At 45.5% G+C, this 20,512-nt stretch overlaps 2 protein-coding genes across 3 annotated transcripts; both read left to right on the plus strand.

Moving 5' to 3' along the window:
• The first annotated feature begins 534 nt into the window (after positions 1–534).
• EBP (EBP cholestenol delta-isomerase) lies at positions 535–4,016 on the plus strand. Its single transcript, XM_036917217.2, has 5 exons — positions 535–667; positions 938–1,256; positions 2,595–2,631; positions 2,760–2,890; positions 3,524–4,016. The coding sequence occupies exons 1-5, from the start codon at positions 557–559 to the stop codon at positions 3,745–3,747; spliced, it is 822 nt and encodes a 273-aa protein (XP_036773112.2). The 5' UTR covers positions 535–556; the 3' UTR covers positions 3,748–4,016.
• Positions 4,017–6,815: 2,799 nt separating this feature from the next.
• TBC1D25 (TBC1 domain family member 25) lies at positions 6,816–18,962 on the plus strand. 2 transcript variants are annotated; one of them, XM_036917206.2, is made up of 6 exons: positions 6,816–7,113; positions 8,616–8,725; positions 9,646–9,800; positions 16,637–16,764; positions 16,905–17,093; positions 17,370–18,962. In XM_036917206.2, exons 1-6 carry the CDS (start codon positions 6,994–6,996, stop codon positions 18,729–18,731), a joined length of 2,064 nt encoding a protein of 687 aa, XP_036773101.2. In that variant the 5' UTR covers positions 6,816–6,993; the 3' UTR covers positions 18,732–18,962. The 2 variants fall into 2 exon arrangements, with proteins under 2 accessions (XP_036773101.2, XP_036773102.2); XM_036917207.2 differs by lacking the exons at positions 6,816–7,113; positions 8,616–8,725 and adding an exon at positions 8,733–8,791.
• Positions 18,963–20,512: the final 1,550 nt, after the last annotated feature.

A 20,512-nucleotide genomic window follows, 5' to 3' on the forward strand; every position in this document is an offset into this window, starting at 1 on the left:
GAATCTGTGAGGGGATGAGTCTGAACCAGGGATTTCACGGAGTTCGGGAGCTATCCTAGAGACAGGACCCTGTGGGGAGAGGTGGCTGCGACCGTGCCTTGGGTAAGTGTCCTCCGACCCGCCACTCCATTCCCTAGCTCTCAACTGCTAAATGGCCAGCCCTTGGCGCGCCTGCGCGAGACCCTTCCCCCACGCCCACCCCAACACCCGCTACCACCCGCACCCCAACCCCGCTATCTCCCCCATGCGCCTGCGCGAGACCCGGCTGCCGCGCTGTCGTCTGGACGACAGGAAGTCTGCCTTCTCATTGGGCAGCTGGACTAGAGGGTATTCTGATTGGTGGTCTCTGTATCTGACTCTCCTTTTCCTCAGTAGCGCTGCACACGAGATCTCTGCCTTCCACTTTCTTTTTTTAAGTTTTGCGGCCTTTTTTGCGACTGCGGGAAGAGCTTGGCTCTCTACACCCTGAACCTGACGGTCGTAGTTCTGATTAGTCGTGTCTTTTTTGTCCTGCGGTTTACAGGAGTACGGGGAGGGAGTAGCTTTGCGTCGTATTATGCAAGATGCTGACTCCTGCAGTGGGTTGCATCGTCGTCACTGTGCCTCGCCTAGGACTGGAACCAGACCTGGCCCCTGTGTATCCCCGACGAGAGTGGAACCAATGATGGTGGGGACCTGGTCTGGTTTCTGTGTTTACCACATCGTATGGCTCCTGGCTGGCTGTAACAAGCTTTCAGTCTCTCTGTGGCACCTACAGTCATGTTTTTAAAACAGCATATAATTAATTTTAATCCAGTCTTACGGTCTGCTTATTAACATGAATTTAGTCCACTTAATTTTTATGATAAACTATTTGGGTTTGATTTTATGGTCTTATTCTGTGCTTTTTATTCAGATTTTTCTCTCCCTTTCTTCTCCTTTCTATTTATTCATACAGCCACCAGCCTACAAAGATATGACTACCAACACCAGCCCCTCACACCCATACTGGCCTCGGCATCTGAGGTTGGACAACTTTATAGCTAATGACTGCCCGACCTGGCATCTCCTGGCTGGCCTCTTCTCTGTCTCAGGGGTCTTAGTCGTGACCACATGGCTGTTGTCAAGTCGTGCTGCAGTCATCCCACTGGGAACTTGGCGGCGACTGTCTCTGTGCTGGTTTGCAGTGTGTGGGTTCATTCACTTGGTGATTGAGGGCTGGTTCAGCCTCTACCACCAGGACCTTCTTGGAGACCAAGCCTTTTTGTCCCAACTCTGTAAGTCCTGAGGTCTTTGATATGCTGTGGGAGGGAATTTTCTGGGCAGGAATTGGCTTAGATGCTTACTCACCTACTAACAATTGTTCCATTAATTTAAAGTTTTATTTAACTTTGTCACATACATATTCACATGAGCCAGAAAACAAACCATTTAAAGAGGTATGCAGTGAAAAATCTACCTTCATCTATTATCCCAAATTATTAACCACTGTTAATCATTGCTTAATGTTTCCTTCCAGCATTTATTTACACATAAATTATATAAGCCTCAGTTGGCATAGTTGTGAAAGAGGGATAATAATACCCAAATGTGTGTAAAGTACTTAGAACAGTGTTTGGCAGGTAGTAGATGTCATATAACTCTATTATTATCATTTTTTGCCCTTTTGTATAATCAAGTATTAACATACTGTATACACTTCTGAACTTTGCTTTTTTTAACAAGGTCACTCCTCTTCGGTTCATAAAGAGCTTTCAAAACATAGTTGTTACAGAATTATTTGACTTGTCCAATCTTGATGGGCATCTTCTCCCAATCTTGCTGTTCTAAGCAATACTCATTTTTTGGCCTCATGAATAAAGCTGTTACGAACATTCTTATACAGTCTTTGTATGGAGATCTGCTTTCATTTCTCTTGGGTAAATCTGGAGGAGTAGAATGGTTGGTGTGTGTTCATTTATGAAAAACTACCAAGCTGTTTTTAAAAATGGCTGCACCATTTTTAAAAATGTCCCCCAGCAGTGTATGGGAGTTCAGTTTCTCCACATCCTCAATGACACATGGTATGGTCACTGTTACTTAGATTTTAGTCCTTGTGTGAGTGGATGTGAGTGATACCTCATTATGGCATTAATTTGCTTTTTCTTAATGAATGAAAGTTTGAGCACCTTTCATGTGTTTATTGACTATTTGGAAATACTCTTTTGTGAAGAATCGATTCCATTCTCCTTCCTTTTTTTATAGTGGGTGATCTGTCTTTTTATTATTGATTCTCTGCTCACTAACTCACTCATCTGTTCACCTTCATGCATGTTCTCTCTCATTGGCTACTTCACTCACTCCATCATCTACACCTGCCTCCTTTTATTCCACAGCCATTTATTGAATACCAGACAATAATAACAACACTTACTGTTCTGTGTCAGGTTTGTACACATTATCTTGTATGCATATCTATTAACTCTAGAATCCAAAGGGCTATTCCATTTCACAGGTGAGGAAACTGGGGCATCGAAAGGTCATAAAGCCTGCCTTCTTTGAGAGCCCTCAGCTCTCAAAAGTCTGAGTTCCTTTACCTGCCTTTATTCTTCATGTATGTCTCTTGTCTTCCTCAGGGAAAGAGTATGCCAAGGGAGACAGCCGATACATCCTGTAAGTGTCTGCCTCTGTCAAGGGTGACCTTCATTGGTTTGGGGGAGTGGTTAGTCAGGAAGCATTGATGGGGTACCCTATGGGTATAATACAGTGATGCCAGTGTCCCTCCATCCTTTGTCCCACAGGAATGACAACTTTACAGTATGCATGGAGACCATCACAGCTTGCCTGTGGGGACCACTCAGCCTGTGGGTGGTGATTGCCTTCCTCCGCCATCAGCCCTTCCGCTTTGTCCTACAGCTTGTGGTCTCTGTGGGTGAGGAGAGGCCCACACTGAGTGCTGGAGGGGTTGCTGGGGGATCTACAGACACGGGCATCCATGCAGGTGGCATCTCAACTGTGCCCATCCAAGACTCAGACTGAATGGCAAACTCCCTGAGGTTCTGGACCCATCATGTCCCTCTGGACCTGCATTCTCACACAGGGAGGGTTCATTTCTCCTCCTCTTCCACCATAAAGTCTCCTGTGAAGGTTACATGAGGTGGCCCATGATGTTCGGAAGCTCCGGGTCTTCCAGGGTCAGGGTCAGGATGCTGAGCTCCCTCCAGCAGATTTAGCCCTCTTGTGTTCTTACCTTGTTAGCTTTCTTCAGTCCTAGAAATGTGAGTTTTCTTTAGTCCTTGATTCCCTATCTGTCGTGAACCAAAAGATTTTGAGCTTCCTCAAACTCTGGAGATACGAACTCTCGAGTTCAGAAGCTGTCAGCATCTGACTTCTGGAATTCTCACTTTCCTAATTTCTCAAATGTTCAGCTGTATAATTTCAGAATTTTCAGCTCTGTGAATTTGGGGATCCTGAGCTCTGAGACCATGAATAATGACTTAGAAAATGCCATGGAATAGCTACTCATCCTCACAGGCTTTCCCCCTTCCCCTTCTACCTCCCACAGGTCAGATCTATGGGGATGTGCTCTATTTCCTGACAGAGCAACGTGACGGATTCCAGCATGGGGAGCTGGGCCACCCACTTTACTTCTGGTTTTACTTTGTCTTCATGAATGGCCTGTGGCTGGTGCTGCCCGGAATCCTTGTGCTCGATTCTGTGAAGCAGCTCACTCATGCCCAGAGCGTGCAGGATGCCAATGCCACAAAAACCAAGAAAAGGCAGAATTAATAGGTGATGGAATGAGTTTGAAGACTGGTGGATGAGGAACTCTGCACATGCCAGAAAAGTCTAATCCTTGCCCCCACAGGTTGGAGGGACAAAGAAAATTGATTTGTCCAACCCTGGGCTGATGGGTGGACACCAAAAGGGCCAGAGGGGTAAGAAAGGAGCTGTGTGAAGCTACTCCCAGAAGCTGTTGGAACAAAGGTATAAGAGTCCTAGGAGGTCCATGATGGTGGCAGTTTTAAAAATCAGGAAATAAAAGATACTGACCCTAACACTGAGAGAGATTTAATTATTAACCCAGAGATACCCCATGACTGACCCCACAGATCCCTCCACTCATTCATTCCACAGACCACCATTCTCTCAGCCATAGACCCCCCCCCCATCATCATCACATAGACCTCTAATCTGTGACTTCAAACCCCTATCACTGACTCCACAGATTCTGTAGATAGCAGATTAGGCCCATGAGTCACACCCATAATCTCTTAAGGAGTGATCTGCCCACACCCTTGGTATTTTCTCCAGAACACACTTTCATTTTAGCAATATGGACAGGCCAAGAGTTTTCTCAATTTTCAAGTGCCTCAGTTCACTGATCAGACCCCCTTCACTAACTCCACAAATCCCTCATCACTCACCTCACAATGCCCCCCATTACATACTCTAAAGACCACCCCATCACTGACCTGACTCACTCTTCACTTACCCCAGAGACCCTACCATTAGTCCTTGACACCCAAAACTCTCCCCACAGCCTTTCATTCATTTCATAGACCCTATCACCACACCCTAAAACCCCATGACTCACCCTATAGACCCCCTAATCATGTACCCCCCCAATAGACATTATTACTCTCCCCACATGCATCATTTACCCCATAGGCCTCTCGTCACCCTACAGGTCCTCCAAACCCTATAAATTCCCCATAACTCACCTTGCAGCATCCATCACTTACCTCACAAAGCCCCGTCACTCACCCCACAGATCTCCAATTACCCTACTGATTTTTCATTACTCATCCTACAGACCACCTATCCTGTACCCACAGATTCCCATCACTCACCCCACAGATATCCCTCAACAGACCCCATCAGGCATCCCACAGTCTCTCTCATTAAACTAGTACATAGATTTTCAGTTGTAAAACAAATGGATACTTGAGGAATTTTGAGATGACAAAGGATGAATAATAAAATGGCAGATACCTACAGACTGGCTCCAGGTGACCTGTGCAGAGCAGGACTTTGGTTCGAATCCTAGTTCTCTGCTAGAGCCTATAGTATAGCTTTTTGAGGAATGCCTCACTACTGAGGCCAAAACCATACATTATTTTCTCACCCTACATCCATTACTTCCTCATTGTTTACTTAAGATATGCTGGCCTCCTTGCTCTTCCTCAAACACCCCGGGACCCCCACTTTCATTTGTTGCACTGTCTACTCTGTGCTGCTTACTATCTACCCCTTTGACCATGAGCATGTTTCTCCCTGACCTTCAGTGCTCTGATCTGTAGAATGCTAATAATAGTACCTACCTCATAGGTTTTTTCTTTATTAAGGCATCATTGGTACACAATCTTAGGAAGGTTTCACATGAGCAACATTGTGGTTACTACATTCCCCCCTATTATCAAGTCCCCACCACATACCCCATTACAGTCACTGTCCAGCATAGTAAGATGCTATAGTCACTGCTTGTCTTCTCTGTTCTATACTGCCTTGCCCATGCCCCCCTTATATTACGTGTGTTGATCATAATACCCCTTAATTCCCTTCTCCCTCCTTTCCCACCCACCCTCCCCAGCCCTTTTCCCTTATAGGGTTTTTATGGAGAGTAAATCAATATATGTAGACTGGCATACACTGTGTTTGCTGAATGGAAGAATAAATAAACAAATGAAAGAAATTCTCCCCAGGACTATGGCAAGGACCTCCTTTTTTATCTTGATTCCAGTATCTTTCCATCTAAGGCTCTCTCCACAACCAAGACAGAGGCATCTGACCACATCATACTCCTGTCTGAAGCCTGTGATCCAGTGCCCTCAGCATAGACTGCAAGCTCCAGCTAGTGTGTTGCTCATCCCACCCTATGATAATTTTAATGAGAAGCACATTCAAACTCAGTTCGCATCAGAAAATCTGGCAATGCTTTAAGAAGTGTTTTTGACTCCAGCAGACAAGACAAAAGCCCTCTTTGGCTTTCAAAAAAATTCCCCATTATTTATACCTTCCAAAAAGTAGGTGTCTATTTAATATTAATACCAAGGCAAAATTAGTTTAAAACACACCAAAATAGAACTGCAGGCTTATCTTAAAAGTTAGTTTCTAGCATCTACACAACACTGCAACAATAGCTGAAGTCCAGGCATTTTACAGGACTCCTTTGTTAGATATTACATTTGTATGTTGTGCTATGAAGTGAGGAGCATGCCTTTTGCATTTTATGACGCTCCAGATTTCTCAAAGTCGTCTAAGGTAATGTTCAATCATTCAGCCAGTATATAGTGGACACAAACCATTTGATAAAAGTACCGAACCTGAACGTGTTGTGAGGATTAAATAAAATGAAGGCAAACTTTAAAAAGCTCGGACCTCCAGAGAGCATAAAAAAATGGCTTTTTTTGTTAGATTTACGTATAACATGCAGACAGAAACTGCAAAATTCCTAAGTGTACAGCTTCACGAATTTTCACAACGTGTAAACTACTTTTTAAGAGATTCCGGGAAAAAGATTCTTTCCGTTCAGCGGATTAATTTGAAGCAAGGGTCGCAGGCCATTGAAATAGATGATATCATGTGTCAGCAAAGGCGTAAGGCAACTTGGGGTGTGGTGTGGTGTGGGGCCTAACGTCATCGCGCAGCAGCTTCCTTTCCCCGTCCACTTCTCTTATAGGAAGAAGTCCTCACTTTAATACACACCTAGGTGAATCCGGAAGTAAACTGCTCAACCAAACCGCGGACTAGGGGAGGCGGGGCCTCAGTGAGCGCCTGCGCACCGGCTCAAGTGAGGCAAAGGGCTCGGCTTTGGGGGGCGGAGCTCCTGGCAACAGCGTTAGGTGCGCATGCGCAGAGGCGACAGCCGCCCTCTGCCAGGTGGAAAGGGTGCGAAGGGGGCAGGGTCGCGTGGCGCCCTCTTGCGCCTGCGCCCAGGCGCAAGGTGGGGCTGCTAGCGCGCGCATTCTGGGGTTCCCGCAGTGTTTGGGGGGGGCTACTGTCAACCTTCACCCTGAAACAGGTGGCGGCGTGATGGCGACGGCCTCTGGGTGTTCCGACTTGACCGGCTCTGGAGCGCCCCCGCCTGGTGAGGGAGCCCTGGCGGCGGCGATTGAAGAGGAGGAGCGAGAGGTGGTACGGGTCCGAGTCAAGGTGAGGCAGGCGGCCGATCGGTGGAGGGGAAGGTCGTGGCTGTCCTAGATTGGAGGACGGGACCTGAGATTTGGGGTGTTTCCTGAGGGGTGAGGGAAGAGTGATGGGGGCTGGGGGACAGGCTGGACCTGGGAATGCGGGGCAGGGCCTGAGGGCGTGGGGACTGAAAATGGAGGAGTAGGGCTGTGGAATGGATATGGGTAGATTACGGATAGAGAGGAGGGGCTGTAGGTTTGGGGGGACTTAATAGTTGAGTGGGGCCCTGAAGAATGACGGGGACTGCTGCTGTCTGAAAAGGAGGTGCTGAAATCAGTTAACATATGTGTTAAGAGTACACTTTTGTGCAGGTCCCCGCCCTGAATAAGCTGACATGCTCCTGGGGGAGACAAACAGTTAAATAAATGAGATACTTCGGACACTGGTGAATATCATGAGGAAGTAAGAAAAAAAGTTCTGAACTAGGGAGTTACTAGGCCTGAATAAAGGAGGCAGCCACCTGCATATGGTGGGGAGGGGTTGGGAGTGGAAGCAGGGGAACAGCAAGGGCAAAGGCTGGGAGGTGGAATGAGTTTGGCATGTGCCCTGAGGTTCCCATATTGCTGGATCCCAGAGAGTGAGAGGAAGAGTGGTAGGAGGTGAATCAGAGAGGTAAGAAGGGGACAGATTGTGAAGGGCCTTTGGTGTGTACTCTGAGTAAGAAAGCTGTTGCAGTAGTTGCAAAGCAGTGATGGTGGCTCCAACTAGGGTAGGGGCACTGCGGTTATAAGAAGAGGGTAGATTCTGGAGAGAAGTAACCAGATCACCTCAGTGTAACAGAGAAACCACTAAGGTGAAGGTCTGGGAGTTCAGAAAAGAGATGATGCCTGAGCTGTGAGTAAGCCAGTGAAAGAAAGTGGGAAGGATGTTCCAGATGGGCATCAGCACAGACAAATGCCTAGAGGCAGGATGTGTTCAAAGTAACTTCCAGCCGTTTGGTAGTACCAGAGTGTAAAGTTCAAAAAAACTGACTGGAGAGAGGCTGGCTGGGGTCCTATAGGCCCACCTGCTGAGGACCCTGGGGTTGCCTTTGAAGAGATTTAAGCACTGGATGTTGTAGATAGATGAACAAGGTTGGTTGCAGCGTGGAGGACTGATTTAATAGGGGCCAGACTGGACAAGGTGATCCTGGCAACCATCCTTGAGGGGATATAGAAGGATTGGGTGCCTAGACTGTTACCGTAGCCTTCTTTTCACTGGACCGATTCTTCCTCCCTTGCCTCCCCCACCAACAGTCCATTCTTCACAGAGCAACCAGAAGGATCCTGTTAAATCCTAAGTCAAACCACATCCCTCCCCTGCTCAGAACCTTCCTCATTCAGAGCAAAAACCAAAGTCCTCATGGTGGCCCAGAACTCCCATCTCAACCCAGCCTCCGCCACTTCTCTGACCTTGCCTCCTAGTGCTCACTCCGCTTCAGCATGGTGATATGGCCCCTGATGGCTTACCCTGTCTTCTCTCCCTAGAAATGTGAGAGCTTCTTGCCACCTGAGTTCCGCTCTTTCGCTGTTGACCCCCAGATCACCTCGCTCGATGTGTTACAGCACATCCTCATCCGAGCCTTTGACCTGAACGGGTAACACATGCTGGGGATCAACCAATGGGCCAGCAACCTCAATAGTGGTTGTTTGGCTTTTTTGTTGTTGTTTGGTAGAGTTTTTGTTGTTTTATTCTTATAAACAGTAATGAACAGTGAACAGCCACATATGCATATCTTGAAATATTTGGGGAAATCTAGTCACAGGATAAATCCCTAGCAGTGGTATTGCTGGGTTAAAGATTGTATGCTTTTTAGAATTAATGAGTGTTTCCAAAATGCTCTACAGAAAGGTTTTGCCAATTCACCATCTCACCAGCAGCATAAAAAAATGCCTGTTTCCCTCTCACACCCTCATACACTGGTTACTAGAAAACCTGGGAAAATTTGCCATCCTGTTAGATGAAAGGTGGTGTCTCTTGGGGTCAAGTATGGTGATTATTTTGTTGTGATTGTTATTTTGCAAGAATACGTGTACATGGTAAATAAAGTAAAAGTACAAAAGGGATGGATAGGTAAGATATTTCCACAGTTATCACACAACATACTTTGCATAGTTGCACAAATGTATCTGAAAAACAAATTCTTAGTTATTATTTGACTTCTTGCATAAAAATATTTTGTGAAAAATACTACATATACAGGTTACTTTGTTTTTTGTGCAGTGAGAAGGCTGCTTCCCACTTTTATCCCTCAGCTACCCTGTTACCCTCCCTAGAAGGGACCAACATTTTCCACTGTGACTTCCAGATATAAGCAGGTGTGTTTCTGTTTCTGTGTTTATGTAACAAAGCAGAGATAAATGATCAGACCTCAGGCTGCCTGCAGTCTATGGCACAGTATTCAGCACATAGTAGTAAGCTGTTTTCAGCACTGTCTTCCCCTACTTCTTTTGGAAAGTGTCCTTGGGGCTTCCAGGGCCCTGGGACACTAAGTGCTGCCATACCTCCTCTGTCCAGGAAGAAGAACTTTGCCATTAGCTACCTGGGCTGGGATCGCCTGGGGCAGGAAGCTTACCTCTCCCTCCTGTCAGACTGGGACCTCAGCACAGCCTTCACCACTGCCTCCAAACCTTACCTGCAGTTGCGTGTAGACATTCGGCCCACTGAGGACAGTGAGTACCTGGTGCCCCAGGGGCACTGCTATGGGACCCACCCCTTCCCCATAGGATGACTCCCATCCCTTGCAATACACACCTTTACAGTAAGCTAGGGAGCAAGGTATCCTAGGTCCACATCCTGGCTCATTTCTTCACCTCATTTACTTCATCTCGCACTCTCTATATAAATACATATAATTGTTCTCGGAATTATTTGCAGACATCGTGACACTTCAGCCCTTGATACTCAAATGTGTTTTTCCCAAGAACAAGGGCATTGTCCTTCAATAACCATGATACCATTACCACGTCCAGGAAATCCGACACTGGTATAATTACCTAATGTATGGTCCGTAATCATATTTTTGGGACCGTGTCATAATTTATCTGGACAATGCCTTTTTTCTTGGAAAAAACACATTTGAGTATCAAGGGCTGAAGTGTCACGATGTCTGCAAATAATTCAGTGAACAATTATATGTATTTATATAGAGAGTGTGAGATGAAGTAAATGAGGCAAGATGTGAACAGTTAGGGGAGCTAAATAAAAGATGTATGGGTATTCAATATATTCATCTTGTAATTTTATTGCAGATTTGAAATTTTTTTAAATAAAAAGTTGTAGAGTGGAAAACATGGTTCATAGCCTCAAGGAACTCATGTGCCCACTTGGAATGACTGAGGCATTTTATCATCATCATCATAACATATAAATAGCCGACATGGGTTGAACACTTGGAGCCATTCTACACACATATTGTTTATTCACTGAATTGTCAAAACAATCCTATAGGTTCGGGATAATTTTTATCCCCATGTTATAGATGAAGAAACTGAGGCTCAGAGAGGGAACAGGACTTGTCCATGTCACACAAACAGTAAATGGAGGAGCAGCATTTGAACCCAGGTGGTGGCTGAACTGGCTCCAGAGTCCTTGCTCTTAACCATTTGACACTACAGAATTTTGGACTTGTTAAGATTGGCAGCATTGAGAAAAAATGACAAGAGAAAAAGAGGCAAGGAAAGAGAAGCTAGAGTCAGAAAGAATGACAGACAGGCAGAGAGACAAACGGAAAGACACAAGAACCTCTGCCAATGAGTAGCCCTACGTGCTTATGTCAGTCACTTAACTAATTCCACAAGCCTTGGTTCCCTCACCTGTAAAACAGATACAGTAGCACTATTTTAGTACATAAATAAAATCTGCTTGGCTAATAAACATGTGAAGAAACTCCAGGTGTATCAGAGCTGAGAGGAATGCAAATAAAGCAGAGAAACATCAGTTTGGCAAAAAGACTTTTAGAAGTTATCTTTTTGAGGAGAATCACCTTTCCAGTTATTGATGAGTTAGTTCTTCTACTCTTAGTGTATTTACCAAATTCCTGCATATACACAGGTTTGTTTCTGAACTCCTGATTCTCTTACACTGATCTCTTTGTTAAATCCTAAGCCAGTTCCATGTTGTTTTAATCACATAGCTTTATGATGTTTTAATGTCTTCCTTTTTTAAAATTTGTCTTGAATATTCTTGTACACTTACTATTCTTTTCATATAATTGAATTAATTTTTCATTCCATTAAAATCCTGATGGGAATTTGATTGGACTTGCGTTTTTAAAAGAAACTCATTTTTAATTATCCAGTAAATACATTCTCTTTATTTAAAAATGAAAACATTTCAAATAATGCTGAGGTCTCCTGGAACCACTATGCATAAACTTGATTCTCTACCTTTTGCCCTGTAGGAACTTTGATTTCCACTTTGATTAGTTTGATGTGTAACTATGCAGTTCCTTTATTTATTCTCACATATACACACACATACACAAATTTACCCACATACAGTGACACATAAGCATATTACCATTTGTATGTATGCACAAATGGTATCATACTCTGCATTAGTAAGTATCCAGTAGATGGAGCTGTAACAAATATTATTAATGGCATTCTTATGATCCTGTTTATGACTGTGAAAGCAACAGGCATGATGTGACCACTTGGGGGACCCAGTCCTTCTTTCTGGGAAGAAGTCAGTTTCAGTCACCTCTACAGGTAGAACATGACAAAGCCTAGACCTTCAACCAGTTTGTAGATTTGTGATATGAATCCTCTTTCGGTCATATGAATCGCAAATATTTTTCCCAGCTTATTTTTTGTATTATGGCCTTGTTTATGGTGTCTTTGTTAATCCTGTCAAAAGTTAAAATTCGTATACAGGCCTTTATGAGTCCTGAGTTTCTTCTCTTACTTTAGAACACCTTCCTCATGCACAGGCTTATGCAAGTATTCTCCTGCATTTTCTTCTAATATGCTTATTGTCTTTTTTACATATGTAAATCTCTACTCTATGAACATTATGGTAAGTAGACCTAGCTTTAGTAGACCTTAAAAAATTCCAGATAAATAGTCAATTATACTAGCATCATTTATTAAATAATCACCTTCTCTACACTGATTTAAAATGCCACTTTTGTCATATACTGAGTCCCCATATGGTACTTGGGCTTATTTCTGGGCTTTCTGTTGCATTCCACCAATTGGCTCTTGTCTATTGCTATGCTAACAGCATATTTTTATCAGTGGCTTTTGTGGTAAATTTTAATAAGGCAAGCACTGCTGTCCTCCCACTGTTCTTATTCTTGGTTCTTCTTTTTCTTAACTATTCTTAAATGTGAATTCTTTCATATGAACCTTAAAATGATTTTATCCAGTACCAGGAAAAACTCCATTAGATTTCTGATTGGCATTGCACAGAGTTTATATATTAATTTAGGGTTTGGCAAGTTTGACAATTTCATAACAAGGAAGTGTAGTACATACAGCATATGTTATGTAATGCTACAAGTGGGGCCTGGGATAGCACCCCATAATTAAGTGCTTGGATGGTTCTACAGAGAAATGAGTGTAGAATCACACTTAGTGGGTTACATAAAGACTATCTATAGTCTCACATCAGAGCACGTTGTGCCACTAGGTGAGTTTGTGCTTTAGAAATCCTTTTGCTCATTTTATTAATGGGTTCTTTGTTTCTTTTCAAAATCAATACAGAATGTCTGTCTTCTGTAATGTCTTTGGCGTTGAGCAGTGCTTTTTCTGACATTCACATGGGTACACTCACTCACCTTATGTTTGTGTCTGCTAGGTATATCTTTAGATTTCTTCAGTTTCCAACCTTGCTTTGTCACCTGGTTTTCAGTGTGTTTCATAAAAAAAAAATTCCGTAGCTGGATTTATGCTTTTTTATACAGCTGACAGTGAAATCTTTAGACTGCTTTTTTCCCACCAGTCTTTCTCATCCTCCCTGGCCCTTAAAATGGAAGCTTTGGAACACTTGTAATTCTTTTTTATTTAATTGAAGTATTGTTGATATTCAATTGTATATTGGTTTCAAGTATACAACACAGTGGTTCAACAGTTACCTCATATTATTAAATCCTCACCCCCATTAAAGCAGTTACTATCTGTCAACATAGGAAGATGTTACAGAATCATTGACTATATTCATGCTACTACCATCCTCGTGACCAACCCACATTATGATTGAGAATTTTTGTGCCCCTTTACCCCTGACCTTCCCCATCTACCCACCCCAGCCCATCCCCCATGGCAACCACCAGTCACTTCTCAGTGTCTGTGAGTCTAGTGCTATTTTGTTCATTTTGTTGTGCTTTGTTTTTATATTCCACAAATAAGTGCAATCATACAGTATTTGTCTTTCTCTGCCTGGCTTATTTTACTTAGCATAATACCCTCTAGGTCCACCCATGTTGTTGCAAATGGCAGGATTTCTTTTTTTATGGCTGAATAATATTTATTGTGTATATATATACACAATAGAATAGATTTCTAAAGCACATCTTCTTTACCCATTCATATATTTATGGATACTTAGGTTGCTTCCATAACTTGGCTATTGTACATAATGTGGCTATAAACGTAGAGGTACATATATCTTTCAAATCAGGGATTTTGTTTTCTTCGGGTAGATTCCTAGAAGTGGAATTATTGGGTTGTACAGAATTTCTAATTTTAGTTTTTTGTGGAACTGCCATACTGCTTTCCACAGTGGCTGTACCAGTTTACATTCCCATCAACAGTGTAGGAGGGTTCCCTTTTCTCCAAATCCTCCCCAATACTTGTTATTTTTTGTCTTTTTGATGCTAGCCAATCTAAGACGTGTGAGATGATATCTCACTGCGGTTTTGATGTGCATTTCCCTGATGATTGGCAATGTGAAAAAATCTTCTCGTGTGTCTGATGGCTATCTGTATGTCTCCTTTGGAAAAATGTCTATTCAGGTCCTCTGCCCATTCTTTAATCAGATTTTCTTGGTGTTGTATGAGCTCTTTATAGATTTTAGATATTAACCCCTTAACGGGTATATTATTTGCAATTTTTTTCTCTCATTCAGTAGGTTGCCTTTTCATCTTGTTGATGGTTTCCTTTGCTGTTTTCTCTTTTTAAGTTTCAGGCTATCATCTTTTCTTTATAGTAAATTGCTTATGTTTCAGGAGTCCTTATCTAATATTTAATGTTTCAAACTCCAAATCACAGTATCTTTGTCATGTTATTTTTAGCTTTATATATTAAAAACTGTGGCCTCTCACCATTTACCCTCCCTTTTGCCTTCCCCCACCTTGAGCCCGTACAGTCATTCAGTAGTCATTTGTTTAGAGAACTTCTTTGCTTTCCTCCAATAAGGTGCATGAGTTAGAGGGACTGTAATGATCCAAAAATCTTTCTTTGGCCATGATAGATTTGTACTGTCTTGGCTGGGTATGGAGCCCTTGGATGTCTGGCATTTCTTCTCAGTGCCCTATGAATGCCATGAGCCACTGCCTTCTTGCTTTGAGCATTGTGGAACAGAAGTCCATCACCAGTCTGACCTCCCTTCAGTTGTATGTACCTGCTCTTTTGTCTTTGGAAACTAGCAAGAGTTTTTCTTCATTTTTAGAATTTGAGCTTTTGACCACCATGTGAATAGAGTGGGGCAGGAGGCCTGTTGTATGTGCTGTTTGTTGATAAATCTTATTTAAGACTTGGTGAGCTATTTATTCTTCTCAGGGACATTTTTACTCATACCTGTGTGATTATAAGTCTCCACCTGATCCCTTTCTCCCCCTGCATTTCCAGTATTTGCATATTAGGTCTCTTGGAATTGCCCTACAGTTCTCTCTACCTTTTTACTCAAATCATCAAGCTTTTAGCTCTGTGCCTTGAAAAGGGGTTCTTCTATTTGGTCTTGCAGATCATTCATTGACCTTCTTTGTTTGACCTGTTCAATAGTGTGACCTTCTTCATTTGACCTGGTAAGTGTTTTAATGTTTTAGACCACTCTGGTAGCTGTTGAGAGAGAGTGGAAAGAGGCAAAGGGGAAGCAGGGACTGGTTAGGTGGCAGTCTCAGGTGAGCGATGTCATGGTGCAGACAGGGTGATAAGGTGGAGAGAAGAGGTAGAATTGAAGTATGTCCTGCATGCAAAAGCTACGAGGCTTAGTGACATTCTGGCCCTAGGAGGTGAGAATGGGAGGTGGCAAGGATGTCTGTCAGGTTTCTGGCTTAAGCAACTAAACAGACACAGACACTGTTCACCCACTTGAGGAGCAGAGGGGGCAGCCATGTCTAGAGTGGGTCTTGGGCTCCGCTTTTGGACCTCTTAGGTTTGTGGTGTGCTGTGAGCCATCCAAGGAGAGGTAGTAACATCCAAATGTAGCCCTAGGGTTTGCTTCCCCGTCAGCTCTTGTGGTAGAAGGTACAGTGAACTCCATGGAGTTCACAGCTGCTTAGGCACTGTATTTGCCCGCAAATGGTTTGTTATCATATAACAGAGCTTGAAAGCCACTGGACACTGCTGTTGTCAGCTTAGCAGATCTTTGGGGCCAGGGCTGGCATTTCTTAAGTCTCCCCAGTTTACCTTAAGTTGGCCACTGCCACTTCAGCCACCACATCACACTGGAGATGCGAAGAAAGGATGTGATAGGGAGTAAAAAGAGAGAAGGGTGAGACTTCTGATATTCCAAGGGCCAGAACTGGATAAAGTCAAGCATAGCATTGTTTCCTCTGTCTAACATACATGACATACCTGTTTCACATTTACTTCCTCTGAACTCTGGGCTCAGGAGTGAAGTTAAAAAGTAAGGTTCAGATCCCAGCCCTACCAGTTATGGGCTGTAGAATCTTGGTACCTTACTAATTGTTCAACTTACTAATTGTTTCCAGCTTTTTGTTGTTTTCTGTAAAATGGGAATAATTGTGGTAATCAATACTGATTATGGGAGGGGGACTAGTGTGACTATAAGATTAAGAGTTTGGGCTCTCAAGCTTTGGGCCCAGGCATCAAATTTCAGTTCTTTCACTCACTAGCTGTGAGGCCTTAGGCAGCTGTCTTCTCCTGACTGTGCCTATTTTGTCACAGAAAGAGTGGTGATAATAATGGTGTTAACTTATAGGATGGATACGAATGTTAAATGAGTTAATATCTGCAGAAGGCTCAGAACACTTCCTGGCACTTAGCACTATGGAAGTGTTGTCTCATGTTCTCTTTATTTAAAGTTAAGCCCTTGTCACAGTCCCTGGTACATAGTAAGTGTTCAATATATATTACTTTATATCATTAAAATATTTCTGGTAGAGTCTGTCCAGCCATTTTGTGAGACAGTTATCACAGAAGAATCATTCATGGTTGGTTTTTTGGGGGTTTTTTTGCATGATTTGGATGACATTGGAAGGGGGTTGGGGTAGTTTTGCTCATTGCGCTGTGGGTGGCCTGGCTTTGGTAGGAGAGGAATCTGGCCCATTGGTCTGGGGTTTCTATCCCCATTCTCATGTCACATCATTCTGTGTGCCCAGGCCCCCTGCTGGAAGACTGGGACATAATCAGCCCCAAGGATGTCATTGGCTCTGACATGCTACTGGCTGAGAAACGGTCATCGCTGACGACAGCTGCCCTGCCCTTCACACAGTCCATCCTCTCTCAGGTGGTTTCAGGGACGCCTGGGGCCCAGATGGGGTTGGAAAGCAGGGCCAACCTGACCACCCCAAATCTGAGCATGCTCGTTGGCACCTGCTGCTAGACTGCTCAGCTGATCAGTGGCTTCCGGCCCTCCTTCCTTCACAGGTGGGCCGCACACTGTCAAAGGTCCAGCAGGTGCTAAGCTGGTCATATGGGGAAGATGTCAAGCCCTTCAAGCCACCCCTGAGCGATGCTGAGTTTCACATGTACCTGAACCATGAGGGCCAGCTTTCCCGCCCTGAGGAGTTGCGCCTGCGGATCTATCATGGTGGTGTCGAGCCCTCCCTGAGAAAGGTGAGCCTCCTCAGCCATCACCAGATCCATCACTCCCACAGTCATGTTTAACTCATGGTGCAGTGAACCACACCGTTGTGGGATGGCATGGAGGAATTCCAGGGCAGCATGCTCTCCTCAGGAGGGGCTAGGTGGCAGAGGTGGCAGAGGTGGGAACATGGATTTTCCTGAAGGAAGACAGAGGCCCAAAGCAGGTGGGTGGGTGGTGACAGGGATACACTGGGGTATGGTGGCTCATATGTAAAACCTCAGCCTCATCCCTTTTGCCCCAACCAGGTGGTGTGGCGGTACCTGCTGAACGTGTACCCAGATGGGCTAACTGGCCGTGAGCGGATGGATTACATGAAACGCAAGAGTCGTGAGTATGAACAGCTCAAGAGTGAGTGGGCCCAGCGAGCCAGCCCCGAAGACCTGGAATTCATCCGCAGCACAGTCCTTAAGGATGTGCTGCGTACGGACCGGGCTCACCCCTACTATGCAGGGCCTGAGGATGGCCCCCACCTGCGGGCATTGCACGACCTGCTTACCACCTATGCTGTTACCCACCCCCAGGTGTCCTACTGCCAGGGCATGAGCGACCTTGCCTCACCCATCCTTGCTGTCATGGACCATGAAGGCCATGCCTTCGTCTGCTTTTGTGGCATCATGAAGCGCCTGGCTGCAAACTTCCATCCTGATGGACGTGCCATGGCCACCAAGTTTGCCCACCTCAAGCTGCTGCTGCGACATGCTGACCCCAACTTCTATCACTACCTGCAAGAAGCTGGTGCCGACGACCTCTTCTTCTGTTACCGCTGGCTGCTGCTTGAGCTCAAGCGCGAGTTTGCCTTTGATGATGCCCTCCGCATGCTTGAGGTCACCTGGAGTTCACTGCCCCCTGATCCTCCTGAACATGAGGTAGAGCTCATTGGACCCCCCAGCCAAGTGGCAGACACTGGCTTTGGTGGCCACAGGGGGCGGCCTATACAACAAAGGCACATGCTGAGGCCTGCTGGTGGAGGAGGCAGTGCTTTCGATGATGCTATTAACCGTTTGGCCACAACCAGCAAGGGGCCTGGTGGCGGGGGGCGTCTCCTGAGACAAGCCAGTCTGGATGACCTCCAGCAACTCAGGGATAACATGGGCCCCAGGACGGACCTTCTGGTCCGGCTCTCCCACCCAGCTGCCCTCATAAGCTCCAAGTCCCTTTCTGAGCCCTTGCTGAACTCCCCAGATCCCCTGCTCACCTCCTCTTCCCGCCCTGATTCCCCATCTTCTTCATCTCCACCATCCTCCCAGGAGGCCTCCCCTGCTGGTGACATGGCTGCAGGGTCCCCCTTGATGCCAGAGGTGTGCTCCCCACAAGACCCTGGGAAGTCCCCACCACCCCCACCCCAACTAGGCCTGCCACCACCCCAGGAGTTTGGCCGGGGGAACCCATTCATGCTCTTCCTCTGCCTCGCCATCCTGTTGGAACACCGCGACCACATCATGCGAAATGGGCTGGATTACAATGAGCTGGCCATGCACTTTGACCGCCTTGTGCGAAAACACCACCTAGGGCGCGTCCTGCGCCGGGCCAAGTCTCTCTTTGCCGATTACCTGCAGTCAGAAGTGTGGGATTCAGAGGAGGGAGCCGAGGCTACAGCCCCATCTTGATTAGGCTCCCTCCAGCCCACCATCAGCCCCAGCAGATCTCCGTTCTTTGCCATGAGGACCTACACATGACATTCCACCACCTCCCTGCCTGTCAGCCCTAGACCTGTCGGGGCATAGGGCCCTTTCTCCCCAGGTCTGAGAGTATGGAGCTCTGCTTCAGCACTGCCCCATGGAGGCCACAGCCTCTTTCTGTTTATGTTGTATGTTTTTAACAACTGAACTTTGCACACATGAAGGTCTCTGTGGTCCGTGTATTTCTCTGTCCTCTCCCTGGTTTTGGTTGTAGATGGAGTCGCCAAGGGCTCTTTATGTGGCAGGGCTGGTACCTCACTTCTCACTTGATGGAGGGTGGCTCCTGCTTCCCATAACAGGAGACTGGATGCTGAGAATCAGTTCTAGATGAGCCCAGGTCAAGGACTACTTGAGGAAGGCCTGAGGCTCTTTTGTGGTACATCTGTCTGCCTGGAAGTGTCTGGATTATGGCTGTGAATGTTTTCAGGACAGGTCCCTGAATGAGGGATGAGAGGGGGTTCCTGACTCAAAAAGGAAAAGATTCATTACACAAACTGGCAAGTAGAGACTACTTAGATATGTTGGGCCAGCCACCTCTGGTGTTCCAAATGCCACCATTTCTAGGATCCAGATGCTTCCCTGTGAGTCTTATGCAGTCATGCTGGCAGTCCTGGACAGGGGTCTACGGCTCATATTCTTGTCACTTGCTTTGGGGCCAGCTTGAGAGACTGTGGCCTTGCCATGCCTAGGGCTCTAAGCCCTAAACTCGGTTTCCAGCTCATGGATACCTTTCTTAACTGTTTTAGCAATAGAAACTATTTATTTGCTTTCTCCTTCCCATGAACATGGACAAACAAATCAAGCAGCAATAAAGCTCAGGCCCTAAGTTACCTGCTTATTTGGAAGGTAGTGATAAAAAGAAGGTCCTTTTTCCCACTTACCTTCTCAGAAGGCAGATTCTCTCACAGACCTGGTGCAATTCTCCATAAAGGGTGTGGCAGACAATGAGTGGGGTGACTGGGGTCCTTCAGGCTGTGGCCTGGCTGGCCAGAAGTTGCTGCACTAGGCAGTGTGCACAGAGAGGAGAGGCATCAAGACAGCCATCCTCTTACCTGTCTCACCCAAGAATGCCATATAAAGCAGGAGATAACTCTCAAAATGTTCCTATCACCCCCCAGTATTGAAGGGGAAGCTGACCATTCCTCAGATGAGGGTTCAGTCGCTGGAAGAGCAGGACAAGACCATTCTGTGTCTAGGGAGCTCCAAGATTGTGGGTCTAAGGGTGGATAAGGGGTTCAGACACCTCCCTGACAGCCATTCATAATCTGGGGCTGCCGGCCCTCAGCCAGTTGATACCCTCTGGGTGCCTTCTGTGATTAATGAGCTCAGATACCTGAGGGACCAGAGAAGTCTGTAAGGCAGCTTGGGACCTCTGAGAGCCAGAAGAGTACCTTCTGTGAATGGGAGGCTCAGGTACCCTGAAGGGCAGAAAGCTCTAGTAGTCCCCAAGGACACCTGGGGCTTCTGATTCCTTCTGAGATGGCAAACTGTGCAGGGCACTGATTCCCGTGCCTGAAAGCAACTCTAGAGAAACTAGAGAGGGAAACATGAATTCCAGAAACTTCAGCACAGCTATGAAGATCTATAGGGAAATGGAAGTCTGTCTTTAACTGCTCTTGTTTTGAGTAACAGATGGCTGGAGGCAGCAAGTACAGGATAGGTTAGAGGTTTAAATTCTGCTCCTTGCCTCTCCCCCATGTTGCCTTGGG

The sequence above is a fragment of the Manis pentadactyla genome, chromosome X (genome assembly GCF_030020395.1).
Source record: "Manis pentadactyla isolate mManPen7 chromosome X, mManPen7.hap1, whole genome shotgun sequence".
NCBI classification, from domain to species: domain Eukaryota; kingdom Metazoa; phylum Chordata; class Mammalia; order Pholidota; family Manidae; genus Manis; species Manis pentadactyla.